Genomic DNA, 16,748 nt, shown 5'->3' on the forward strand with positions numbered 1-16,748 from the left:
TTTGCAGAGAGAGGGACTTTAAAGACACCTTGGGGACCGGGCTGGGACCCTTCCCATGGCAGCACGACAGCTCGATGGGGCTGCCGCAGCCATCGGCCGCAGCCAGAGCTCGGGCTCCATCCCCAGCTGCAGCCCAGGGGCTTCGCCTGTCCTCCCTGTGCAGCAGCCAGGACAGGAGGGTTGGCTCCCAGGGTCTGGTTTGTGTTCAGTCCTTCCAGCACCCCTGTTCTCACATACGATCCACAGGCACGGGGTGGGGGCTGTGCCCCAGCTGGATTTCCAGCCGTGCCCGTCCCACAAGGCTCAGGATTCCTGGCTCTGGGGTTTTATTGAGGTCGGATAGTGCAGCAGCCCCTTCCCAAACTCCTGACTATTTTCCTGACCGTTCTCCCCAGCCTCACCTTCCCAGGGAAGAGAATCAACCATTTCCTATCCCTTCACCCGAGGAGACACTCCAGGCAGGAGGTGCCGGCGTCGCTCCACGTCTCCTTCTCTCCCCTTTGAAGACTCTTCCCTTCATCCACCCCAACCTTCCCCTCCAGCTCCCAGTGTGTTTCCACGGCTGCGTTTGCACAGTGAGGGATCGGGAGGAGAAACATCAGAGCAGGGGAAGAGCTGGCTGCCCACTGCTCTGTCTGCAGCCAGAGGGTCAGTTCTCCTCTCCCGCTGCACCCGTGTGTCTCACCAGCGCTTGTCCTGCTGCTCAGGCTGCCCAGGAGCTCTATCGTGTTCTCAGGGAGGTGTCAGCGCTCCTCCAGCGCCTGTGGGTATTCTGGTCTCACAGCTGGTGAGTTATCTGAACACTCAGTGAAGCCCAGCCAGATGATGCAATAATTACCTCCTATTTATCTCATCTTTAACATGCAGATTTGTCGAGTTAATTTTGCCATGACTGATTCCTCCCGTATTTTACTGAAACAACGGGGGATGCTGAGGCCTTCCTCCAAAACATTATATATACTTTTAATTTCGGGGATGCTCCCACGCCAGGCTCCTGCTGAGGTAACGGCCTGACAGCTCCCGTCCTTACGGGGTGAAAAATCCTCCCAGCTCGGAGCTGTTCCTCAAAGCAGTTAGAACAAATTCAGGGAGGTTTCGGCCAAGTTGAGTCTCCTCTAATTGCTCGTATTTGTTAAAGTGAAACACGGCTCGAGGTGCCGGTGCCCCTGCTCCCCCGAGCTGCAGACCCGCCCCCGGCCCAGGCGGCAGCGGTTTGACGCTGGGTACAAACACGAGCGCCAACAAAGGAGCTTTCGGTGCCCCCAGCCCCGGGAAGGAGCCGCGGGAGGTTACAGCAGACACACCCACCCACCCACCCGCCCGCCCAGAGCAGTGACTTCTGGGGCCCGGGCTTGGCAGCGGCGGGGGGATCAGCGGGGGGGGGGGGAGGATCACCGGGGGGGGATCACAGGAGGGGGATCACAGGGGGGGATCACAGGGGGGGATCACAAGGGGGGATCACCGGGGGGGGATCACCGGGGGGGGATCACAGGGGGGGATCACCGGGGGGAATCACCGGGGGGGGATCACCGGGGGGGATCACCGGGGGGGATCACCGGGGGGGGATCACCGGGGGGGGATCACAGGGGGGGATCAGCGGGCGGATCACTGCGGGAGGGGTCACCGGGGGGGGGATCCCCGGGGTGCTGTACCCCCTACGCCGCTCTGCGGACCCCCGGCCCCCGGGCGGCACAGGCAGGCGGGACCCCGGGCGCTCGGGCCGCTCCTGCCCGGGCACGGCCGGCCCGTGGGGCGGCAGCGCGGGGCGCCGCGGGCCGGAGCCGCCCCTGACACCCGGCGGGGCCTCGGCCCGGGCCTGCTGTGCCCCAGCCCCGCCTCGCTGCGGGCCGGGCAGGGCCGGGAGGGCTCCGGGGACACACCGGGGCGCCCCGAGCCGCGGGGCTGCGTCGTGACCCGGCCTGGCCACGCCCCCGGGTGCGGCCCGGCCGCACAAATCCCGGCGCTGCTTTACGGCAGCGTGGCGTTATTTCCTTCTCGCTTTCCGGCAGAGTGGCTCCCTCCCGGCTCGCCCCCGCGCTTCCTGCTTTACGGCACGGTGTCGTGCGGCCCCGGCGGTCAGCGGCAGGCGCCCGGTGGCGGGGCCCGGTCGGTGCCATGGACGTGGGGGAGCTGCTCAGCTACCAGGTGAGTCCCCCCGCTGCGGCTCTCGGGGAGCGGGGCGCGCCGAGCGGGGCCGGCGGTTGGCGGAGCCCCCGAGGGCGGCGGGGCCCGGGCCGGTGGCGGCACTGCGCGGCCTCCCCGCGCCGGCGGCAGCGCTCGGGGAGCGGCCCCGGCCCGCCCCGCCGGGTCAGACAGGCGGCCCTGGGACGGGGCGAGTGCGGCCTTGGCCTGGCCGTGCAGCGAGGGGCAGAGGCCGCGGTCCCCGGCGCCCCGGCCCGGAGCGCGGGGGTGCCTCTCCCGTGCCCCGCCGGGGCGGCAGCGCCCGGCCCGGCCCGGCCCGGCCCGGTGCCGCTCCTCTCCGCCCGCGGGCCGGGGCCGGGCCGCAGGGCAGGGCTCGCCCAGCCGCGGGCAGGGCGCTCTCGCGGGGTGCGGTGCCGGTGTCGCTGGCTTCTCAGGGGCCTCTCTGCCCCGTTCAGGGAAGCGGCGCCCCGGGGGGACCCGGTTACCGGGGGCTCTCGGGAACTGCCCCCTGCTGATGCCGGCAGGCGCGGTTCGGTGTCTCTGCTGGTGTGTGCCTGTTCCCGAAGCAAAGCCTGTGCTTATTGCCCAGCCCGGTTCTCCACCTGTTCTGACACAACCCGTTTAATTTGGCCTTTACCGAACTCCTGGGAAACGCTTTTCCTCCCTCTGGAAGTTCCCTTTGTTCTCCTGAGCCTTTCTCTCTATTTGGGCTCTATTTGGAGGTCAGGGTCTGAGCAGAAGTGGTGAATCACGTGTTTAGTGTCAGGAGAGCAGGCTTAGGGTGTTCCCCTGCGGGTGGGGGAATGAGGGTGCTGCTGTGGGGTGATGCTTTGCTGGCACTTGTGCCTCTGGTTGTGTTCCCTTGTTACTGTAGTTCTGGACACTGCAGCAGTGGGGATTCACTGCTGAACCAGTGGGAAGATAAACACTTAAGACATTATCAGCCTTGTCAATAACTGAGTAGAGGAGCAATGTGACTTCTTAATTACTACACTTTAATTCAGCACCCAGGATTCTCTGTGGGCCCCTTCCCGTGTGCCATGGTGGTGTGTGCTGCTCTGTGGGGGCACACGTGTGTGCAGAGGTGAGAAGAGCCCTCCACTCTTCAGTGTGTGGCTGGGCTTCAGGAGGAGTTACTGAAAGGTGTGTGGGGAAAGAGGGGAAGTTACCTCTGGGTTTGAGGAATCTCCCAACGTCCTTTCCCAGTGGTATCAAGATGCTCTGGAGTATGGCTGTGAGAACAGTCTGTCTTTGAGAACTCCACTAGATTCCTCCTTGATTCAGCTCCAGGCTGTTTCCATTTCTTCTGGGGATGAAGAAACACCCTCCCTGCTCCTTCTCTGTGTGTGGTGCTGACAGCAGAGTTCTGCTGTCCTGAGATCTGCTCTACTTTTGTATTTCTCCACCTATACTTTTTCCCCCCTCTGTGATTTTTCAGTGTCAAGTTACAATGAGAGTTTCTCGTGCTCTTCTCCACCTCAGTGGTAGTTGCTGCCCTTCCCTTGTTCTGTGATGCAGAGAAAGGTAAACCTGTGCTGAACTTCTCTTTGCTGTAAATTTTGATCCAGGCTCAGGTTTGGGGTGTGTGTTGGTCTTTCTCTTCCTCTGAAAATGTGAAGCTCTCAGGATTCCCTTTGGCAAAGGGCACATCCAGTCTGCCAGCTCCCTGCTGGAAGAGCTTTCTGTGCAGTGATGAGGCTGGAGGTGAAGGAATGCTGCTCAGCTGCTGGGTAATACAGTTTGAATGTCTTTCCTTGCTGCTGAAAGTATTCTTAGCTGTGGGATAAACCCTTCTGCAGCTTTCAGCTGGCTGCTGGAATTGTTCCTGAAGGGTTTGTCCTGGCTCTGTGCTCTTCTGGTCTCACCTAAATGCAGAATCACAGAACATTAGGAGCTGGAAGGAACCTTGAAGGCTGATTAACCCCCCTGGCAGAGCAGGGTCACTGGGACTGAATCACAGAAGGTCAGGAGCTGGAAGGGACCTTGAAAGATCATCCAGTGATGGTCCTTGTGCCAGGAGATGAGATGATGCTTCAGAGTAAGTGTTGGATTTCAGTGCCAGGGAATTCAGATCTCCAGGGTTAGGTAAGACAGTGAGCACAGGTGGGAGGAGTGGAGCAGCAGGAGGCAGACTGATTCTGAGGAAATGGGATTCCCTTCTGCCTGGAAGAGAGAAACAAAAGTTGGGAACAGGCTTTGTTGCCTGCGCAGGTCGGGCACCTCCTGCAGCTCTGGAGGCAGGCCAGGAGGTCCCTCCTCTACCATTCTGAGAGATGAACATTCTTGTCCACTGAACATGCAAAATTCTGAGTAATCTGGCTCCCGTGGTGGCTGTGCCACAGAGAGGATGCTGGCCACTCAGGAGTGGCAGATAAGTGAGGGGAGCATTGCTGCAGCCTGCCTGCTGTGCCTCTGTACCCCTCGGGTGGGCTGCTGCTTCTGGGAGGGGGCAGCTCAGTGGCTCCTACAGCAACCCCTGAGCTGTCCAGGTTGCTGCCTGGTGCCCTGGGGTTCACTGGAGCACAGCTCTGGGTGCTTTTCTGCACTGGGCTGAGGAGTGGGGCTGGCTCGGGGTCTCCTCATCCATCCTTGCTGCAGGGGTGGCACCAGCTGTCAGAGGGAGGGCTGGATGATGGGCGGCGCGCAGCTCCGCCGCTGATTTTAATCTCTTGCTGGAAATGAGTCGGTCTTGCCAGCCACCCTCAGCACAACCCAAAATAATTGCTTTTCTCTCATATTGTTTTGAATTTGTCTCCTCTGAATGCCTAATCGGTGCCCTTGCTTAATCAAGATGATGTTCCCCCTCAGTGCCAAACTTGGCGTGGAAGATTTCAGGCACTGTGCCACCGATCCAGCACCCAGAGTCTGTCAGGGTGGGAAGAGGAACCTCCTGCAACAAAACCCACAATTAAACAGCACCTGGCAGTTTATGCAAAGCTCAGGAATCCATAAACTTTATGTGTTGCTGCAAAACAGTTGCAGATGGTCTAAACTGATGATTAAATATTGCTGCTGTTCTGCCCAGCAAGCCCGTGCCCAGATCCTGTGCCTGGTCTCTGATTACAGAGGGTAATTAAGGGGACAAAGCCAACTCTGGTTCCTTTCAGAGATCTTTTTTTAATTGTCTTGGGAGGGAATAAGGGAGATTATTTTAATTCTCATTAAATGCAGATTTCACCACTGTGAGTGATCATTACAAACTGCTAATTTTCTAATGGCCTGTGAGTAGAATCCAGTGACAAAGGCAGCAGTAAGTAACGGGATGAGCTCTGGATGAGCTCTGGCTTCCCCGGGCTGGGCTGCCTCGGCGTTCAGAGGGGTCGAGGGTGTGTTGGGTGGATCCCCATGCAGCACTGGGGACACATAACCATTGCTGCTGCTGCAGGTCGCTTCCTGTGCACGTGCAATTAGTGGGTGCATCTGATGGCAGAGGAGGCTCAGCCCAGCAGGCTGTTGACTGCTTGGAGCCGTCTTACCCTGGTAGCTCTTGTCCTGCCTGGGGGTTAGCAGCACGAGGAGCTGTCACCGGCCCGCTGTGGCCCTGTGCTGGGGAGCACGTCAAGGGGATTGCAGATCAATCTTTAATTGCCTTTCTGGTGTGTCATCTTCAGACGGGGGTGTCAAGGCAGATCCCTCCCTGTGGGACCCGCTGCAGGGGTCCGATGGCCACACTCCCCAGGCAGTTCGGAGCCTCATGAGCGACTCCGGTGCTCGGGCTGCGTGTGCTGCAGCCCCTTCCAGCCCCGGCACAGCCGCTGCAGCCGGGGCGGGCACACGACTGGCTCCTGCTGAGCCCGGGGGGGCCTCAGGTGGGTGGCTGCAGTTCAGAATTGCCAGGTTTAATAGCTGTTTTCTGGGGACAGCTGCAGGAGCCAGGTTTCCTGCGTGTTTTTCTGAGGGGTGCTGATGGATGCAATCACCTCTGTAGGGATGGGAGAGGACAGGGAGGGGGGCTTGCAGGGGCAGTGGGAGTGCTCTTAGCTGTAGGCCTGCTGTTAGCCCAGGTGCTGAGGCTGTAGCCCTGGGCTCAGGCTGCTCCTGCACGGACACAGACAGATTGCTGTCTCTGCTGAAGAGGATGTGCTCATTCTTGATATGCTTTCACAAAAGACTTGGTCCTTCTAAAGCTTCGTTGGCTGTCATCTCTCTCCTCATCTGTTTTCACATTGGTTCAGAGTGAAGTAAAGTAAGGGATACAGGAATGGGTATGGGATAAACAGCCTTTGTGCCCTCCAGGCAAACATGCATCTCTTGGTTGTTATTTATACGTAATGTGTATCTTGTCTCCTATTTCATGGTAGCTCTCATTTGAGATGGGGAGATGAAACTTCAGATTTTGCTTTCATGTCTTCTCCCCTATGTGCTTGTCACGGTGCCAGGCTGCATGTGGAATGCTGAGGAAGAAAGGGGTTAATTTTCTCTGAGAATAATGGTCTGTATCCATGTAGGTGCAGTGCACAGCTTTCACTTCATTGCATTTGTCCTGGTTGGGGTGATTTTGGAGCTCTGGGCACCTGCTGGGATTGCAAGAACTGGTACCAGGACATTCTGGCAGCTTTTAATGCTCAGATCCTCCACTGGCTACAAGGGTTGTGCTTTGGGAAGGAAAACCCATGAGAAGATTGATAGTATTGATAGTAGCTGGGTTCATCACCAATGTCAGAAACCAAATGAAGAAGTCAGTGAGGATGCCTCTGGAGGCTCAGGGCTCGCTTTCAGGAGTGCGAGACTGGCAGCTCCTGGGACCAGGCTGCGGCTGGCTGGGATGCGGTCACAGAAGAAGCTGCATCACTTCCCAAGGCTTAGTTCAGATTTCATTAACAAATCATTTCTGAGCTTCACACTAACAAGGTTACTGACAAAGCAGATGTCTCAGTAATGTGAAACTCCATTACTGAGACTTCCTTAAACCTTCCCGATGCTTGGAGAAGGCTGGAAGCAGTCAGGGCCCTGACCAGTGTGCTTTCAGATACTACGGGATGCTTAACCCTGATATTAATGTGCAATTACTGCTTTGAGGGAGACCAGGCAGGGGCCTCGGGCAGGTCGTTGCCCTTTGATTTAGGGCATTATTTCTCTTGCCTGTACCACGCACCAGGCAGGTGCTGTTGTTTCTGCTTCCCAGACCAAGGGCAGTCCCTGCATTCCCTGTCTGTGGGATCCAGGAGCCGTGTCCAGGGGGTGTTTCTGGAGGAGGTCTGCTCAGTTAATGTCCACAGCAAGCACAGCTCCAGGCTAGATGAGAAACAGAAAGAATTCTCCATTTACCCATCGCCAGCTTTTGTTTACTTTATTCTATATTCAGCTTTCTTCCAACCCTTTTGTATCCATTGTGTTTTCCTCTGGTGATATCAGTGTTAGATTGAAATGAAAATGTCTTCTGAATAAATTACTGTGAATGCTCTGCATTCAACGGGAACAAAATTAAGCTTAACTAACAAAACAATTTAAAAATGCTTTTCTTGTGCTTTTCCTAATGAATTCCATCTTCCTGCCAAATGCACCTTAGCACAACAGAGTGACAGCCCCCACGCCTTCCTTACCAAGGGGTGAGCTTCCCCGAGCCTGCCGAGAGCAGCACTTGTGTGGATGTGTGTGAAGCTCTGGAGTTGTAGCCACAGTGGGTGTGTGTGCTTAGCAGAACACGCCAGTCTCAGGGCCACCACGTAGGTGCCACACGGTGAGAGTCCTTTAGAGAATACCAGTGCAGAGCGAAGGTGAGAATCAAGGAGCAGAACCCAGTGTGTGTCTCAAACCAGCTGCTCGTGACTCCGCATCCCTCTGCGGTGGGCAGAAGCCCAGGAGCTTCGCTCGTGCCTCGATTCCTTGGTTCAGCAGCGCTGGTTGGTGAAGGGGATGTTCCTGGGGAGGTTTTGCATAATGTCAATAAGGAGAGGAAGAACCTTAATGCCTGCTTAATAGCCTTTGCCTGGGAATTCAATTACTGTCTATTGCCAATGTGTTGGCAGCATTAATAATTGCACGCTGGGCACTCCCATAATTTATCATGATTTCTGCCCTGTGTTGGGGAAGATGCCTCTCCCCCAACAATGCAGAAACACAAAGAGGCATCAAGTAATTGAGATTGAAGCAGGGTGTAAATTCTGATGCTGAGGATTGTGTACTCAGAGGAAATGGGGTTGGCTTCATGATGGAGTTTTAATTTAGGTTTTGTTCTGGTGATGTAGTCCCTTCCCATGGTACATTACTTTGCCTCTGACAAACCTTCAGCTCCCCTGGTCCCTCACTACAGCTGCAGCCTCATTGACGGTTCTGTTCCTTTTTTAATGTCTATAAAGGAGGGTGAGGAACGAGGTTCTGACTCCCTGAATTAGGAGCATCCAAGGCAGATCTTGCAGGGCTCTGCTGTAAAGTTCAGGACTACTTAGGTCACTCATTTCTCTATCTGTTTGTAACATTTGTCTGTCAGAGGTGGCTGAGGATGAGTTGGGTGTTATTGAGGAAGGGCAGAAACCTGGGTGCCATTAAGGGCACATGTATTCCCTGAACTTTATTTCCTTACACGATAGGATTTAGAAAAGCACCTTCTTTTTTTTTTTGCCCCCTTTGTTGGGCTGCTGATTGGGAAGGGCTTGAATTAACTGGTTGTTGACAATGACACATCTGTTCCCATATGAATCTATCTAAAATTATATTTGAATGCATCTAGAAGACAAGTAATAGCAAAGTACTTTAAAAAAACCCCAACAACTCAAAGCCAAGCAACCTACAATAAGAACCAACCCTCAGAACCCTCCAAGCAAATAAATGTTTCATTTCAGAGAGTCTCCAGATATGCTTCTACTTGGTGGCGATTGGATTATGGGCTGAGTAACTGCTTTACAAGTGCACGGGAGCACTAGAGAAGAGTTTTAAGTCAGGAATGTACTGTCTTTAATGGAAACAGCAGAGATGATGTAGGGAGAAGAGCTAGATAACTGAGTTTGAATAGGGCTAGCTGGAAGCAAACCTCTGGAGCTTTGATTTGTGCTAATATGTTGTCTGGGAAACTTCATCCTGCATCTTCCTCACAGCGGCGACAGCACAGTAACCCTGAAATCAGCGTGGTGGTGGTCAGGCTGCTGCCCACTTGGCTTCTCTCTGTAGCTAACACATCAAGTGCTTTTCAGAGGGTGGGGGTGTGGTTTGTTTTGGTTGGTTCTTTTGGGGTTTTTTTCCCATTTGCTAGCCTGTGGTTTGGATTGGAATAAGTAAAGACATACATGCTCTCTGGGTTGGGCGGAGGTCTGCAGCACACACACTGGGATCACGGTGGGATTGCCTCATGAGCCTGAAGGATTTATTGCCCTCTGGGGTCCAAAAGTTCCCAACCTGCTGGGGACCTGGAAGTTCCCACCTTGACACCCTCACTCACGCTGTAGCTGGCAGGAGGATGTTCTCTGTTCCCTCTTCATCCTTCTGGGAATCAAACCCAAGAAGAACCCAAGTCTCAGTCAGAAAGCCGGCATGTTCCATTTGCAGAAGAATTATGTGACTTTTAGGACTGTAGACAAAGGGTCCATAAAGTAGAAGAGTGGGGTCTTCCTGCCAGGTAAAGCTTTATGAAGCAGGCTGGACAAATGTTAGACCTGTTGAGGTTATGGAATCATCTAGCAGGGAACTTGAGCGAGGATAGAAGTACAACTATTTTTAATGATTTAACTGCTTGAAACACACAGGCTCCTCTTAAACAGCAAAGAATTAAGCTTTGTTTTCCTCTAGCTACAGAGCATGGAGTACTCCTGTTCCAGCTTGGTTGTCCTTCAGAAAATGTGAGACCAGATTTAATATCCCTGTAGTTTTTGAAGGGAGAAAGTTTTTCTTTCTGTTGCAGGTGCTTTCATCCTTTTTTTGTTTCTCCCCTAAATTAAACCATGGGATTAGGGTTAATAGACTTTTTCTTGTCCCTGGCAAATTACCATTAATTTTGATGATTAAATAGAATTTGTGGAATAAAATAATAGGTTGTTCCAAGCAATCCATGCAGGTACAGGCACCACTTAATCTGGTGCCAAGCCCCAGCAGCAAGCAACACTCCTCCTGTGTGCTCTCAGTGAGGGTCTGATTCTGCTTTCAAGTGCAGGGGAGTCAAGGTGAATGAGGATGCACATGAGAATTCAGTATAATCTGATATACTTGGTGGGTAAAAAAATACCTTTCACTGCTGTCTGCTTGAGCATATTGGTCTTCTGTCTGTAAAAATGAGGTGGTCTCAGTTGACTTGGCTGATTCTAAGATTGTCCTTAAGATGGGCAGCTGTACAGACGCTGAACAGTTCAGTTTGGCCAGTTCTTGTCTTTGAAATACAGTCCTTACTGCCTCTGACGGTATTGTGCTGTGAATTGTGTTCATAGATCAAACAAGGTAGGATGTTGACATAACTCTTGGCAGAGCCATTCATCTACTCATGTGATGTTCCACTTCACCAAATTAATTTCCTTTCCAGTTTGCAGAGTTGTTAAGCCTCGTGTGAGCAAATGTTCTGAACAACTAAGAGTCTCCTCAGTACGTCTGGTAGCATTGGTGCTCTGGTTTGTAAGGGTCACTAGAGACTTGTGTTCATTCACCTGCTCTTTCTGGTTTCAGCCTAACAGAGGGACAAAGAGACCCCGTGATGAAGAGGAGGAAGAAATCAAAGCACGTCGGAAACAAGCTAGTGCCCGTGAGCACAGCCGCCACCGGGAAGAGGAGGCTGCGGCGCTGGAGGAGACCGATGATGAGAAGAAGAAGCTGCTGCAGATAATTGAGAGGGATGGAGAAGAAGAGGAGGAAGAAGTAAATCACCAGTGTGCTGCGGGAGAGGGGAGGCAGTGGGAAATAAGCAAACACCGAATCACTTCTCTGTGATTTCCATCTCTTCCCATGTAGCAGATGAGGCAGACCAGTGATGTCCCGTGCCTCATGCAGCTCCAGGTTATGGGTTGACTTCCCTGCCCTGCAGGATATTCATTAACTTCAAACTGGCTTCTTAAAGATGTCCTCTGAAGGTTTAAAGGGGAGCAAAAGGGGGAGGGAAAGGGAAGTTTTCAAACCTGATCTCTAGTTTAGGCTGAGAATACTCAAATCACCTTCTCAAATATATTTTTAGGAAATAGCTTCTGTATTCTAACCTGTTCCCTAACTTCATTGTTCTCACTGGTTCCCCCAGCCCTGCAGCCTCTCCCCCTCTCCCCCTCTGTAGCTCTGCAGCAGCAGCAGCAAATAAACATTCTGCTGTACAAGAAAGGTCTTGGGTCAGAGGAGGGGGGTAGCAGCTGTCAAGGGTAAATGATTTCAAGGCTTGGAGACAGAAATCCGATGCAGCATTGGCCTTTCTGCCAAGGGCCAGGGAAAAGATCACTTTATAAATGTGACACATGGATTGGTATAAATCTAGAAGGTATTTGCTTCCTGCTGCCTGTGTCCTGTTTGATAAAAAAACAAGTGATACTCACCACTGCAGAGTCATGTAGGTTTGTAAAAATATCATTGTCCTTTGTAGAGAGCGTTGCTGGCATTCTTCTCTGGAAATCTCCCTCTCTTGTTGATGTTGAGCTATTGCCATTGCAGCTGTTGCTGATAGTGGAGAAAGATAACACCGGATTGCTGTAGCATTTCTGCTCCAGGATGAACAGATGTAGCCAGAAGTCCTCTTGACTGGCTGGAGCCTTGTGGATTCCTGCAGGGCACAAGTCCCTTAGGTCTTTGCCAAGTGGGGTTCTCCCATCCAGGCGTTTTAAGGGCTGGAAGTCTGAGGTTTCTTCAGAACCAAAATCTCTTGAAGTGCCATCAAAATGTGCTTTGTACCAGTAAATGTGATGGAAGGAAGCTAATCTGTAGGGCAGGAATACTGAATGTGAGTTGAGTACCAGGCACAGAGCAGATCCCAGTGGAGACGTTGCGGTGCTGTGTCGGGGAGAGCAGGGGACCCCGTGAAGTGGAGGGACGCGTGACGGGGTCTGCGCGGAAACCCCACTGCGGGAGGACGTGGTCTGGGCTCTGCAGCATTGATTGCTGTAATGGGCTGGTGACAGGAGAGGGATGCTGCTCAGACAGGTCAGGCTTGAGAATGCAGGAAATCCAATAACAGGAGGCTGGGGCTATTATTGGAACAGAGTTTGCTGAAGAAATTGAAATTTCTATCTCGTAGAAGATTGCTGCTCAGAGTCACTAACTGAGGAGTCTCCAGTGCCAGAAGTGACTCCTGATTTAATCCTGAGCATGAGATGGGACACAAAGCTTGGCCTAAGATGTGAAGGGGTCTGGTTTAGTTTTTGTTTTGAGAACTTCTCTTTGGTAGGGATTGTAACATAGTCACATAGAGGGGAGGCAAGAGGTCACACTAGAAAAACCCCTGTCAGCAATGTTCTGTTAAAAGAAACCCATTAAAATCGTGAAACAAGGTGAAGAACAGAATCATGTTTGCAGGTGTCAGGGAAGTAGCTAAAGTTCTCTTACTGATGTACAGTAAACTTAGAATGCCAACTGAGAAACACCTTGAAAAACTTAAAAATAAAGAGAAAGTGCTAGAGTAAAATAGTGATTTTTTTTTTCCTTTAGAAAAAGGCTTTAAAATTGAAATGAAAGCTTATCCAAGTGAGGGGAATACAAAGAACATCCACTCAGGGCAGTTAAATTTAGACTTTCAAAGAGAAAAAGCACAACAGGCTTCTGAAAAGAAACTGTGGGTGTAAGGTGCTGATGCAGATTTACTGTACTGTCAGAGTAAGGCTTGATACACGCTGAAAAGAGCAGCACAAGGAGGAGGAACCGTTGCAAAACTGTTTGGGTTTTGGTGGGGTTTTTTCATTGATACTTGGGTTCAGGGAGCGTGGGGAAGCTCTTCCTGTTCTTCTCCAAAGACCCTCCCATTGGTAAACTGCTGGTTCAGAAAGTCCTGACTTGGGAGGTTTTGCTCAGGTCAGAGTTGGAGTAAATCAGCTGGTGATTAGTGGGGGTGTCTGAGTCTTGGCACCTCTCTGCAGTGTGACTTCCAGGGGTTGCTGCGCTCCCTCTGTCATGTTTTGCCAGGTAATTGTTCCAACCATCCAAATGCTGAACTCTGATTTCTGCCCTTTCCGAATTGATTAGGAGGAACCTTTGGATGAAAGTTCAGTGAAGAAAATGATTCTCACCTTTGAGAAGAGATCTTACAAAAACCAGGAGCTGCGGATCAAGTTTCCTGACAATCCGGAGAAGTAAGATCATGCTCAGCCCAATCTGTTACCCTCCCTTCCTTTGGTTTCAGCTTTCAGTCCTAAATCAATTTCTTGAATGTGTGGATGTCTTCAGTTAGGTAAGCTTGTGCAACAGCAGTTGCTGCCAAGTAGTGCTTCTAAATTGTATTTGAAACTAACTTTGTTAATTAAAAATGGCATTATGGAGGCTGCTGGTGGTGGCTGGAATGTGGCTGGCAGCATGAAGAGAATAATTAACAATGAAGGGAGAAATTCTACTTCATTAAATTCTTGCTGTTGTTAATATAAGATTGTGAAACTTCAGTACTAAACTCAAGTTTGTTGATTTTGTTTTGGGAATGCACAAATTTAACAAGGTTTTGCTGGCTTTGGTTAAAGTATTGAATGAAGTGCCTTGGATCTCAAAAGTGAGCACTAATGAGCAGCCCCAAACTCCATCCTCTTGGCAGTTGGTGCTCAGGGCCCTCAGCCACCCTGTGGTTCTCTTTTTCTGGGGGCTCCTTCTCTGCTCTGTTTCTGAGTAGTGGTCTCTTCCTCACTGCTAGGTGGGCAGGAGGTGTTTGGGGGGTGGGCTGAAAGAGTGAGATCCTGGGTGGGTGAGTGTTGCTTCCTCAGTAATTAAGATTGCAAGCTGTGGCTGTGTGTGTGTGCTGTGCTTGCACCCACAGCCGTGGCTCTGTGTGTGGGGGGGGGGGGGGGGGTACTGTGCTTGCACCCACAGCCGTGGCTCTGTGTGGGAAGAGAAGCATTTAGTGTTATGGAGCTTTGAGATGCTGCCGTGAGCAGAACAGCTGGATGGGGTGTGAGGGCTGCCCAGCCCTCTGTGTTCCCACACCCGTGGCTCTAGTGAGGAACCTCCTCTTGTGGAGTTTTATTTGCATTACATTAATTTCTTCCTCCACTTGAGTGCTGTTAGTTGTTTGTTTTGCTGCTCTTCCCTGTACCCACATCCTTTCTGTGGGCTGTACTTCAGACTGACACAGCCCACCTACTGATACGTGGTGCTGGGGTGGGCGCATCGCTCTGGGGAATGGATCTGTACACAGGGCTTTTCATCTGTAGCTACAGCCCTTTGATTATTTGTGTGTGTGAAGTTCTGGAACTGATTTAGGGAATCAAAGCCAATCTCCTTCCTACTGTGTAATTTACATTAGTAAGTATTGTCCTTCTGTGTGATTAAGCTTCAGGGGGCAGGTGTAGGGCAGGAGGAGGTGCTGGACGCCTCTAGGAGTTCGGGACTCGGTGATGTTGATGTGACCACAGAGGACTGGAGATGCCAAGGGTGACAAGTCTTACCTGGCACCTCTGGGAAGGTGGAGGACTCTGTTTTGAAAGGGGCTGTGTGTTAAACACAGCTGGTGCAGGTTTTGCCTCTCTGTTAACCATTCTTTGTCTTGCTTCAGGTTCATGGAGTCCGAGCTGGATTTGAATGACATCATTCAGGAAATGCATGTGATTGCCACCATGCCAGACCTGTATCACCTGCTGGTGGAGCTGAACGCTGTGCAGTCTCTCCTGGGGCTCCTGGGACACGACAACACAGATATCCTTCAGCTGTTAAAGCGGCTCTCCTGTGAGAGGCTTGCTGCAGATCTGTCTGTAATCTCTTCCATCCTGCTCTCACAGCCTCCTGTATACATTCTTCTCTTCTTTCCCACCACACTGAATTTATGTCTTTTTTTGTTTTCCAAGTGAAAGCCTTCTGCCTCCTTTGTTCCAGCAGTATCGATTCTGAATGTTTTCAGTGCTGTTATTCTCCTTTCTTGTTTTATGAACCTTTCATCTGGCATTGAGTGGCTGCGTTAGTGTGAACAGGTGAACAACAGCCAGAGCTGGAGCCTGGGCTTAGCAGCATACAGCCTTGAACTGTGGGCAGACTTGGGCTGGAATAGTGCCCAGTAAAAATAAGTCCACTTTACCCCTTTTTGGTGAGAGCTGAGCTGTCATGCTGTCAGCTGTCTGCCATGGACTAGCTCACCTCAGTGCTGCACACCTCAGTGTGTAAACGTGATGGATTCTTCCTGTGGCCGTGCCTTGAATTTGGGGTGCTGGGAGCTCGAGGCTGCAGGTGGCCCCTCTGGTTAAATAAATACCCAGAGGCTCAGTTAGTTCTTGTGTCACTGAACCTGATCCCTGTGCAGAGCTGCCTCTTGTTCCTCTGAAGGTATGAGGACATCTCAGAGTTTTCTGTCTACGTGTTGGAAGATTTTAGTAGTTTTGAAGAAAAACGCTGTCAGTTTTGTAATATCCTTGTGCCCTGATGCTTGGCTGTCAGCTGACAGCTAAAGCTCTGCCTGGCTTACTGTTGAGCAGTCTTTAAAAGTAGAGCCCAGCCTGCATGGCTTGTGAGATATTCCATGGTAGGTCAAGCTGAGCAATTGTGACATGATTTGAGAGATGCTTCTCTGTGTCCTGACAGACATTAGAGAATGGAGGGAGCAGTGAAGCCCAGCGAAAAGGGCAATGGGCTTAGACCTGGGACAACAGCAGGCTTTTCTTTTTTATCCCTTTCATTGATTCATGACCATAGGAAAGTTATTTATTGTCTCCTTCTTTGCTGTATGTGTAAAGTAGTTTGTAATACCTAGCAGCTCTCCTGAGATGTTTTGGAATATACAGTGTTAAAAGGGCTGTCAGTGCTGAATGCTGTGGTCCAACACACAGCTCTTGGTCCTTGTCTTCTTTTTCAAGGACTTCTATACTTCTTATAGCCCCATGCATTAGGAGTTCATCATTCAGCCTTTTGAAGTGGGTGCAGAGATGAGAAGATAGAAACAAACCATCATTATTTTATTGCGTGCCAGTTTCTGTTAGAAAGCACTGCTTACGTGTCTGGGTGTCTTGAGTTGTGTGTAGCTGAACCTTGATGTGGTGAGTGCTGGTCCCTGTGAAACAAACACCACAGCTTTCCTTACCTGTGCTCTGTAATGGGAATCACTCTCCAGTAAATAACAGTTTACTGTGGAACAGTGGGAAACACCTACTGTGCAGAACCAGTTTCATGGCTACCATAGTGTCATTACACTTCTTGCCAGTTACCACGGGCTTTCTGTGCTTTCTGTGTGCATGGTATGAAGAGCTTACACTGGATTTCTCATTCGTGGGGAAAATCTAAACCCTGGGATGTGGGCTGGGCTGGTGGTGTTGATTCGTAGCTGGGGCACACAGGAGTACAGCTGCCTTTGTCCTTCCAGCCATGAAAAGCTGTGTCCTGGGGTCACTGCTGCTGTCAGAGGCTTGTCAGGATTTCCACTGTGAACTCTTTTTAAATTGGTTTGCAACTTGCCTGTCAGTTTGTGGATAGAAATTTGGCCTGTGAATTGCAATTTTGGGAAAAGTCTATTTCTTGTTATAAAACTGCTGGCGTGTTCTCAGAGCTGTTGGGAGCAGGACAGGGGCTGCAGCGGTGCCTCCGCTGTGCTGCTGCTG

General features: G+C 51.5%; 1 protein-coding gene across 1 annotated transcript in view; it reads left to right on the top strand.

Annotated features, from left to right (window-relative positions):
* Positions 1 to 2,065: 2,065 nt before the first annotated feature.
* Positions 2,066 to 16,748, top strand: part of CTNNBL1 (catenin beta like 1) — a 58,655-nt gene continuing 43,972 nt past the window's right edge. The window contains exons 1-4 of the mRNA XM_084271751.1: positions 2,066 to 2,145; positions 10,729 to 10,917; positions 13,213 to 13,319; positions 14,723 to 14,862. Coding sequence (XP_084127877.1) covers positions 2,116 to 2,145; positions 10,729 to 10,917; positions 13,213 to 13,319; positions 14,723 to 14,862 — 466 coding nt within the window. The 5' untranslated portion in view covers positions 2,066 to 2,115. The remainder of the gene's footprint in view (positions 2,146 to 10,728; positions 10,918 to 13,212; positions 13,320 to 14,722; positions 14,863 to 16,748) is intronic.

This window comes from Gallinula chloropus (assembly GCF_964237585.1).
Source record: "Gallinula chloropus genome assembly, chromosome: 16".
NCBI lineage: Eukaryota > Metazoa > Chordata > Aves > Gruiformes > Rallidae > Gallinula > Gallinula chloropus.